At 38.5% G+C, this 10,924-nt stretch overlaps 1 protein-coding gene and 1 long non-coding RNA gene across 3 annotated transcripts; one reads left to right on the forward strand and one right to left on the reverse strand.

Annotated features, from left to right (window-relative positions):
- Positions 1 to 2,951: 2,951 nt before the first annotated feature.
- dmrta2 (DMRT-like family A2) lies at positions 2,952 to 6,418 on the reverse strand. The gene is made up of 2 exons (XM_048539690.2): positions 5,801 to 6,418; positions 2,952 to 4,330 (listed from the first exon to the last, which is right to left on the reverse strand). The coding sequence occupies exons 1-2, from the start codon at positions 6,222 to 6,224 to the stop codon at positions 3,459 to 3,461; spliced, it is 1,296 nt and encodes a 431-aa protein (XP_048395647.1). The 5' UTR covers positions 6,225 to 6,418; the 3' UTR covers positions 2,952 to 3,458.
- Positions 6,419 to 6,556: 138 nt separating this feature from the next.
- Positions 6,557 to 9,789, forward strand: LOC125456545 (uncharacterized). Of its 2 annotated transcripts, none has more exons than XR_007248466.2 (3): positions 6,557 to 6,616; positions 6,743 to 6,796; positions 7,407 to 9,789. It is a non-coding gene; the product is annotated as an uncharacterized LOC125456545 (long non-coding RNA). The 2 variants fall into 2 exon arrangements; XR_007248465.2 differs by having other exon boundaries at positions 7,410 to 9,789.
- The last annotated feature ends 1,135 nt before the right edge of the window (positions 9,790 to 10,924 follow it).

Below are 10,924 nucleotides of genomic sequence, written 5' to 3' on the forward strand. Positions count from 1 at the left end.
TCACTCGATGAGCACCGCAACTCAACAATCTCCTCTGAATGATTTACTGCTGATGGAACTCACTCGACAGGGCCAGTAAACCTGTGGTTTTACTTTTTCTGCGTCTCGCTGTATCAAAGGCAGGCTGGCGATATTTGTGTCATTAGTTTTCAGGCACCTGCGAGAATTTACACTCGACATTTCACCGAAAAAGACGAATGAATTACATTGCACAACATGTCAGTAATACTTACGTCTTCGTGATTTTTTGGGAATTTAGATTGTAAACTAAATCGCGGGCACACTGCACAGTTGAAACTAAACCGCTAGCTGTTCGCATCGACACCTGAGTAGTTAATCGCACAACGGGAACTGCACAACCCTCCAAACATTCAGCGAGAAACTCGCTCCTACTTCGATGCTATTTCGTGAGAAAATAGACCTTATTTTTTATTAGCTGAAAAGTCTCGTGTAAAACTCAATAAACCGTTTTTTTGTACTATAAGACAGATTCTAAATGGTTTTTGTAGAAAAGCAAATCAGAATAGGCATATTGCTCACAATGAATGCAAAATAGGACGTACTTTCATCCGAAAGGCCATGAGCTAGTATTGCCTTGAACATTTAAAAACTTTTTTTTCGTTTTGATGCTATAACGTCTGTGAGCAAATATGGTCATTGATGAAGTGGCACGTCAATTCTAACCAGTAACTTTGCCCAACCTGTGAGGAAACCGGGCTCTTCGTGCGAAATTTGTTTCTAGTTATCAGTTTCGTCGATTCAAACGCTTAACATTGATTCATAATCCAGGATATTCAAATATTTCACCAACTGTTTTCGGATCACTGTTATTTGTCAAGACTTGCTACCCAAATTACTAAATATTTTAAATACCCATGATTTTGAAATGTTAAAATGCATTCATTATTTGTTGTTACAAAATTTGCCATTTAATTAAATGCGAATAGTGTAACGGGAGTCTATGAAAGAAGCAAGAAAGATATTTTGTAAGATAAATGTTTATCGGCCATCTAAATTTATGAAGTGTTTTCTCCAACAAGTAACAGCATTGCCAACACTGCGGTCAAAGAACCATCTCTCTAAACTCTAGAATCAGTCAACTGGCGTTATATTTGTCTCGGCTATTGATATTTTACTTGTAATTATAATTTTCAGCGCATTTTCCAAATAATAATCAAGAAGTTAAATATCTCTCAAGGAAGAAGTCCTTTCAAATGACATTTATGTCTCTTCTACACGTTTTGATGCAATGGAGACAACCAGTTTTGTTCCGATTTTCACTGAATATTAAAAATTTATGAATAATAAATGTCGTAACCTTTAATAGCTTACGCTTTTCTTAATGTTTAAAACTACTGAACAAGTAACTACATACTGACTACCAACTATTTTCCGACTTGCCGTTAAATGATTTAATTTTTGTCATTTGAACACATTTTTCTAAGCAATTTTGACGACGTAAACACGAGCTTTACGTATCTGAAAAATACTTAGGCGAAAGCTCCTTAATGTACCGCTTGTTAAGTATTTCAGGAATATATCGAGTCGATATTTCCACAATATTATGCTTAGTAATGCTTCGTTTGTCATTGTAAAATATGTTTGCAATTAATTAAACAAAGTGGCATCAAAAAGGTTGAGGTTTTGCTCATTCCAAAGCAAGATGGGGTGTAAATCAGATTAATATCGACGTTCAGGTTTTAAATTAATGAAACCTTCAGTGTTGTCTGTAATAAACCGCAGCCTGACAGAGACCGAGCGAAAGTCCAAATGTTGTGACCTTACATAACCGCGGTGGCAGTCCTCTGTATCCTACCGCCCATGGCAGTAATCCCAGATATACAAACTCATCCTGAACAAATTCAGCTGTGAAGGTTTGTTCAGATGTTGGCCACTTTCCTAGTACAGACATGCTGCTACCATCCTAAATACAGTGTTTTTTCCAATTAAAGTGGAATTAGGCAACCCAATCAAATTAGCTGTTATTAAAACCCTGTTTATTAAATCATTGTATTGTAGCCATATTATATTTCACTGCCTTAAAGATCCGCACATTGTTTTGTCATACTGCCTGCAAACATGTGCGTTGGGTGAAATGACGGGATAATTATACGAAGTCTAGTAAAATGGCGCAGATTAAATTGCATTTCTTACAATAATAGCAGCGATATTTGTGTGAAAGTAAAAACTGGTCAAAAAAAATTCTGTGGCGGATATTAATCCGACAGGTTTATAGAAATTTCCCTGTTGGAACAAATTTCGTACGTGTCTTTCTGGGCATCAGTATATGAGCGGTAGCTGCAATTTGAACACTGTCCTTTTAGACATCATGTTTACCCAGTCATACTTGATGCAAGAAAGTAAATAGATCAACTCAGCCAGAGTGCCGTTTAGCAGGATTAGGTTGCCATGGTTACGAGTTTGATGAGTTATGCAATCTTAATTCAATGCAGTGAGCCATTCTTTATTATACCTAGACGGTCATGAAGTTTTAATGTCACTGGGATGTATTCTTCGGATTTAGTTGAAAACATCAGACATTTCATGGATCCTTTTTTCTTATTTTAGAATTGTTTACAAAACTAATAAAGCCTGGAAAGACAACACCTCACCAACTTTATGTATTCGCTGAAATCAGAAATTTGCTGCAGTGTTTTTCGACTCTGGGTTTTCGATGACCACAACTAAATATCTCCCATTTCTTCGTTCTCGTCAAGCGAAGATGAGGTGCACCAAAATAATTTCGAAAAATATGCATAAATTATTGTACTGTCAGTTTTGCTTTGATCAAATTAAATATTTAAATCAAAATGAGTGTCCAGAAATTTGTTTACAAAATAACTTTTATTTCTATCAAATGCAAACACATAACTTTGACTGTTTACATGAAAATAAATGCTAGATTCAACACAGACCAGCACCAAGCTTCTATATACAATGTAAATGCATGACTGAACATTATACTACCGTCTTGCTGCAGCCTTTGCCTAAATAACAAATACAAATGCAGCTGGTTATCCTTACTTTTCATATATACACACATTTGCCAAAGTCTACTTGAAAGAAACAGTCGCAAAGCAAGTCCCAACTCAAAAGTCTATATTACATTTAATCTGCACCTTTACAAAGGTACGTAGAGGGCTTTCCGCTGTACCATGTGAATAACTTTTTTCTACAAAACACATTAATAATTTAGGATTAATTATAGACATTACACTCGTATCTACGTACACAATAGTCAAAAAAGGAATTTAGTGAGTATGGCTATGAATTACAATACCAGCGAAGTATACCGTTGACAAAATTGCACGTCAGCACTTTTAATGTACAATCATGTTTATTATTAAATATTTAACTTTCTCCTGTGCCTGTTCTATAATAATCACGTTGGCACGGGACAGTTTCGACAATTGGGCCAGTGCTTTGTCAAATTTTAGGATGCCTGAGAGTGTTGCAACTTACTGTTTATCCGGGTTATTATTTACAACTGATCCGTAAAGTCCATTAGTGTACACTTGATCTTTGTGTAAGTTGGACCTATCTCGCATGAGGTCGCTGAAGGCGTAATCCATTGGTGGACGAAAGCCCAGTGTTGGGACAAGGCCCGTTGTTGAATAAGGCGTCATGAAAGCAAGTCCCCGACTATGGGTCGAATACGCCAAGCGAAGAGGATTGAGTCCTAGATGTGGCCCAATGGCATAGGCGTTGGGATCTGTAGTAAAATGGGCCGCATTAGGTTGCAGTGGCGAAAAAGCAGACCTGTTGCCCAGCGTCCCAATGGTCGGGGGCACCGCCCCAGCTACCAGAGGCCGATGTGATGTAGGTCCTTGAACAGCCTGATGAGTCCTATCACGGTGCCAAGTTTCTTCGGAAACCTTTTCTTGCTCTCGGTTGTTCAGAATCTGCTCGATGGCTTGGACAACGTCCCCTCCGCAACCTTGCAGGACTAGCTCCAGAACACTTCTCTTGTGTGAGGGGAAAACCCTGGTTAGAATTTCAATAGGAGTTCTCTGACGGGAACCTGTGGACGGGGTACCGTCTCTCTCGTCCTTTTCCGTCTCTGACCCGGAGTCAGAGCCCAGTGGCGTGATGGTCCTTGGGCTGTCTTGTCCTTCTTTAAGAACTTTACAGATGGGAGAACTAAGAAATGATTCTCCATCTCCGTTCTCTGATCCAGATCCATGGCGAACGTCTGGCGACGAAGTCCCAGGCACACTACCTGTACCCGGCTCACTGTCACCCGGGATTGGCTTCACTAAGGACTGCTGAGGAGTACCAGCTCTTGGCATTAAACTCTTTTGAAATAATTCATACTTCTGGAGTTTAGTTTCTGCAAATCAAGAAATTTAACAGGTTTTAAACTATGATAATCCATAATGAAGTTGTTTTAAAAAATTAAAGACATTGTTTATGAAATCAATAAACATTCCAGATGAAAATAAAGATTACAAAGAGACAATGGAATTGTGAAAACTTCTGGTGGTGTGCATAAGTTGCATCTATGTCAGCTAACAATTCGACATCAGTAAATGTATTTGACATATGACCACATCGGAATATTAGGGCTTAATGTTATGTTTCCAAAACAAGCCCCAACATCGAAACTGCCCCTCAATTAATGGCGATTTGTTTAAACGTTTTTGTAACTGCTGTTATGTAAATTGTATCTGCAATTACTTTGCTTCTTAATCGTTACTGTCAATTGAATCAAACATTTTTTGGAAATTCTAAAAGTCTGGTAAGTGACTTCTCCGGTTAAACAAAAAAAGGCAACAAACGATCGGAAGATCAGTGATTAAAATCAGAGAAGGGACAAGAGTTCTGGTAGGGTCACAGTTTATCGTGTCAGTTATTCCCAAATAAACCAATTCCCCAATAATATGACAGTACAATTATTTATCAAATTGTGGAAATGTTTAATGGAATGGTTTTCTGGGGAATAACGTATTGTTATCAATGTTAAAAATCAACAAACATTGTTAAATTGTTCCTTCATAGCGCCGTCCTTTGACACAAGCTCGATTTTTTTATTTTAAGTAAACATCAAAATCGCATTATTCCCATTCTTTTTCCATGATTATATAAAATGGTACAAATATTTGTGTGATCTGTATGCGAGAAATTGATAGAAATGGAATTGAATGCTTTCTGCAGTAAACGCTGTGATAACCGAAATCCGAAAAAAGGGCAATTCTCCAAAAAGAAACACAATTACAAATTGTGGGGCTGGATGAACACAGCAGGCCAAGCAGCATCTTAGGAGCACAAAAGCTCCTATTATCTCTGATCACAATTACAAATACTAGTTTTCATGGAAAATTTTGTTTTCTCGAAATCGTCAGTGGTTGAAGATTTACATTCTAAAACGGCGAGTGTGTTCCTTAATCCAGGCTTTGCATCGAACGACCTACACTGAATGTCTGAGGCCTGGAGAATTCCACTGCTGCTCGGGGCGGGGACAGTGTGAAGTTGCCTACTCTTCAGTCCGCAACAAATGAAACTTTCCGAGCAGCATTGCATTTGTAAGTTTGACCGGTTACTGTTTAGTTATTTGGCAAAACCACATTAAAATATTTAATTGTATGCGGCGCGCGGATTAATTGTTACTACGATCTTAAAATAAACAAGGTTTCATGGCAGAAACCTTCCCACGAATACGGCTTATTTATGGGATTTCTCGATCGGCTTTATTTCGTTGAACAGAACTGGACGGACGATTATTGTCGAGTGCTGTAAATATAAACAAGGAGCTTACAATGGACCAAATAAAAGTTTTGTAAACTTTGGGAGAGGGTGTTACCTGCGTTACCCTCGGAACAGACCGAACCAAACACATCGTAAGAAGATCGAGATGGGATTATGCCGTTCGCAGCTGCAATGGCCAATCCTTCCGCCGTCCCGTACAGAAGTTGCAGCTCCCGGGCTTCGTTTTCTTCCTGCGCCTGCTGCCTTCTCAGGGCTACCTGGGCCGCCATCACTCTCTGCCTTTCGGCGATAAGGGTACACTTGGCGCACATGCAATCCTTCCAGCGACAGTAGCGTTTGTGGCCCTTCAGAGCCGAGACGACCCCATGGTTTCGACAGCGGGCGCACTTGGGAGTCCTGGGATACTTTTCGGTGGCACGTAGGAGCAGAGGCGGAGCGCGGAGGAGAGTCCCCGACACTGAGACAGGTATAGCTGTCGGAGTAGTCTGGCTGGTCGAGAGCTCCGTGCGCAATTCCATCACTTGAAAAATAGATTGCCGCTAATTCCTGCCTTAAATTTCAGTCTCAAACTAGTTCTTCAAGCTGTGCCTGAAACAGTTGCGACCAGCACGTATTAATGCGCGGAGAAGATTAGGAGAGGCGCTAAGATCGGTGTGGGAGAAGGCGATGATATGGACGGTATTAACATTAATGCTGCTGGATACAGAGGTTCAATGAGTCCACTCCCGCGCTCTCTCTATTGTTGCTCGTTACGTTTTCATTAGAATGAAATTGACAACATGTGGCGCCTGCGATTGGCCGAATGGCACGCGGCTGAAAGCACACTCCTGATTGGCTCTGGTTACTGTTACCTAGTGTCCACCTGAACCTTCCAAAATAACCAAGTGCCAACTACAACAGTATCCTACAGGTACAACTGAGACCCAAACTAAACTTAAACAGCAACTTTGTTCTGTAGTTTACACCCGGCGTTGTTTGGAGACGGTGGTGCAGTTAACAACAGTAACCAAATGTGAAATTCCACTTTCTTTTGCAGGCAGTCGTTATCATGATGATGTAATTACCGAGTAACTCCGACGTTGAATTCTGGGTAAGTAACACTTTATTAATTATTTCCATTGGTAGTTGCAAAAGGTTTTTAAAATTAGCCTGCTGTCGGCAACAGGTACAGTTTTCAGCAGAGACTATAGTTCTATTTATGCGTTCGAGACTAGGCATAGGCAAACGAACTTTTATCATTCTCCCCCCACCCCCACATTGCCGGATCGATATAAACCCATTTAGCTGTTAATCTTTTTGGGGCGTAAAAAGGGTGTGGGAACAAGTTATTTAAAATGTCGTGAAGAAATTAAATAATTATAGTTTTAAAGTGTACATGAAACATTTTATAATCAAATTAATAGTTGGCCAGTAGGCTTTAAAGGTAACAACAGTCGATATTCAATCGTCATTCTGGCGCAGTGACGGTAAACTATATACCGTCGACCCGAGTCAAAGGGTGGGTGGGGAATCCTTGAAGTTCGCTTATCAAATTTGAGTATGCCTTTATCTGCTGCAAGAAATTGAGACATTAAACTGTATCGTTTATATAATGCTTTAGTGGATGCTTTGTATCCCCAATAGCACTTACCCCTCCCACCCCCAAACCCAAACCCCTTCAAATCTATATGAATAAACCGTAACAGTGAGCTCCACCTCAGCAGAATTCACTTCAGTCAAACTTCTGTTTGCTCTTTCCAAAACACAATCCAACAACATCCCGGCTGGAGGAGCAACGTACAACGGACGAGAGAGGCAACAATAACGCGATTCATACAGCCGCAGAACTATGTTCCGGAAATGGCGGTGGACCTTAACTGTTGCTCCCATCCCATCTCATACGTTGTTTATGATTAAAAGATGCAACTTCATCTCGTTGTGCTGCATTACCTGTATAACTGAAGACATGTAGGAACAGGGAAAAAATATTTGCCCCTTCCAATAGTGAACGTCTTGCGAACAACGCTAAATTTCAGATGTTTGTTTAATTACCTGTACCCTTCAAATGGAAAAGAAACTAATTTAGTTCAATATTTACACGACTGAAACTGGAAGCAACTGGCAGAGAGATTCCGTATTAAATGGAGCTTTGCTGTTATAACCTGTCTGTAAAGTATTATGTGCGATGTTGACTATACTTAACGGTAGTTTCTAAGAAGACGGATCAATGTTTATTAAAACCGCAAGTGTGCCTTCAGGACAGCAGCGTACTAGGTTCAACATTCGAGTGTGATTTATTTTGTTTCCATAATTGGTGATAATTAAGATTAATTGACAAAACATGCCCAGCTATCCACTTGATTAATTAATTGTCCCTAAGTTGCACGTTCGCAACAGAACATATATCTAAACAGCACAACGTTATTTGAAACAATAGGTTAAACAGTTTAGACCAAGCGTATACTGTGTTGCGTAATCAACAGTGGAACAAAAATACTCTAAATTTACAAAGGTCCTGCCGAGCTGCCATTCTTCAAACTAGCATCAATCAATCAGTTGCCAAACAGCTCCTCCCCGATGAGAGCACTCGGGTAATTTAACTGGTAATTTCATCCGCTGTCACGTTTATTCACTGCAAGATGCATCGTTTAACCTGAATCGGCTAGATTCTTTGGAGTAAATTTCGCGCCTCGATACCAAAGAATTGCGCGACGCGGTTTTAATTAAGAGAAAGGGCTGAATTTCAGATTTATGTGGTTACCCCATTCACGTGACTGCTAATTGGACATGTGAAATCAAAGTTTTTGGCTGGAGAAATATAACGTTGATTTGTAGGTTTATTAAAACGAATTATGTTGTAATGTGGAGCGTACAAATAGATTGATTTACCACGCCTGCAAGGGCTCTTTGATGTTGGAAATGTGCAGGTTGCCGAGCAAAAGGGCGCCTATCTTGTTGCATATTCTATTTTGAACTTCATAATTCCAAAATATTTATTAAAATATCTATCAGAGTTAAGAACAGAAAATATGAAATGCACAGCCCATCAGTCAGCATCTGAGGAGAGAAGTACAAGCAATAACTATTCAGTTTGATTTTTTTTAGAAAAAACAAACATTTTCTGTCATTGTGCGATTACAAACACTGAACTCTTTGACAAAATGACACTGTTTCAGATTTGTGTATTTGCATCGCTAAAATTTTGCAATCAGAATAAATATAAGAACTAATGGACATTGATTGGCCAGTGTGAAAACAGTAGCATTAAAAACACCATCTCTTTTTTTTCCCTTCATCGTATCATCACATTTTTTTTCAAATGCCAAGATTTTTACTCAAAATCAAGTAACGGTTGAGTTGCGTACCCGAGAATGTTAAATGCATCTTAATCAGTGCATGGACTTAAATAACTTTTGATAACAAAATGACGACAGTGAAATAATAATAATAATGTCGGTGGATGTATATGTTTTTGGAGACATAAGACAATGTGACGTTGCAGGGTTTGGTTATGGTTAGAAAGCACATTTTGTTTATATGAAGAAAACATCACGAATGTATTTTGTACCAAGTCATAAACGTAACTACTTTTCAATTAATACTGTGTTTGTTTAAAACCTCTGAATATCCAACGTTAATTAATTCGTACCGAATTTATCGAAACAAGGGGCTTGGCTGTGCTGATATTCTGCACAATGAACCAAACTACTTTGAATATGTGGCCACCGAGTGCGCATCGAAGAAAAATACGATTGTCAACGCTTCTCCCTGCAATGTATGTGATCGAGATCTAATCTTGAGCGTTCCAAAATGTATTTATTTTTTTAAGTGCAGCAGATGGACCTCTGTCTACCTTCAATTCTATTTATTCAAATGAACTTTAAAAGCGAAAAACATAGATTAATGCAACGTTCTATTCAAAACAATGTTATTTAGTTTAAACCAAAAATGTTGTATTGCCTTTTAACAAAATGTATGAGCAATCATATATGGACATTTTACTGTCCTCTCCGAAGTATGTGCAACACTGGAGGCTGGTTTCTTTGTAACAAATGATTTTTTTAAAAAAAAAGTGGTTATTGAACAATTTGCACTATCAATGCGTGGCCGGCTGTTTTTTTCTATTATTTCAGCAATAGTTTGCTGAAAACCACAGGTCAATATCCTTTTAAGTGTGTAACTATTTATATAAACTTTTCAAATTAAACTAAATTACGTATTTATCCATTGGCAAATTATCACAGCGATATTCTTATTCGGGTAAATATTCTCACTTCTGGCTGTCAATTAAGTAACAAAACTGACCAATATTAATGCTTATGTAAGTACTCTCTTTTTCCGCTGGAATTATCCGTAAGTGTTTATTATCTGTTCTCTTTCCCTTTCATAGATGACAGTCCTTATGTACCTGCTAATGTAAGTGGTCTTTAAGGTTTCATTTGTTCCAGGGCTGTTCCATTGACTTTTTCATTGTTTACTGAATGAATCAGTGTAAGTAAATGCCATCTGTTTCCCGCTGGTTTAATCTGCACCTTTAATTACCCAGCCAAGAGTCTAATAGAGATGATATTAAACTAAATCTTTTTGACATTAAAAGTAATTATCTCAGGACGAATCTTACACCAATGAAAATTACCTCGAAGACATCCGATTTTGATGCTCGCTTTCGCAAACGTCAGTCAAGTAGATTTACACAATATTAAAGTTTTTGCACCCTGATATCACTACGCAGTTGATGTCAATGGTGTTGATTACCATGTTTCGTGCGGTTCCAATTACAACATAAGCTACTTTTCAAACAGAAACCCTGATGATTCCTAACGTTCGAGATGTCATATGCGTTTACCAAGGACGAAAATAAACCATATATTTCCGATTTCAACATCATGAAACAATCTTGTTTCTTGCTAGGCTGTCGGGCAATGCTTTTCCAGAAATGCGCTTTTAAAAAAATTGCGCTGTCATATTCGAAAGTAAACAAATTACTGGTCTCGGTATAGGTGTTTTCATGCGGTAGAATATAGCATGAAAAGGATAGCGTTATATAAGCAAAATGAAGTACACATATCCTTTATATATGCACACAAACGAAACGTGTGCACACAACATCCAAATTCATTAGTACACACGCTAACTAACTGTCAAACTTCATCTTGTTAAATAGGTTAGCCTTTAAAAGGCGGTAAATTGTAAATGCGGTTTGATATTTGGTTAACCCGTATTTATTGTGGTCTCGGTT

This window comes from Stegostoma tigrinum, chromosome 8 (assembly GCF_030684315.1).
Source record: "Stegostoma tigrinum isolate sSteTig4 chromosome 8, sSteTig4.hap1, whole genome shotgun sequence".
NCBI classification, from domain to species: Eukaryota; Metazoa; Chordata; class Chondrichthyes; order Orectolobiformes; family Stegostomatidae; genus Stegostoma; species Stegostoma tigrinum.

Bases quoted from the DNA above. Each gene is read 5' to 3' on its own strand.
- dmrta2 (XM_048539690.2), bottom strand. From the start codon at position 6,224: ATGGAATTGCGCACGGAGCTCTCGACCAGCCAGACTACTCCGACAGCT. The intron at 4,331-5,800 runs GTAACACCCTCT...CTTGATTTGCAG, and splicing joins CTGTTCCGAGGGTAACGCAG to AAACTAAACTCCAGAAGTAT.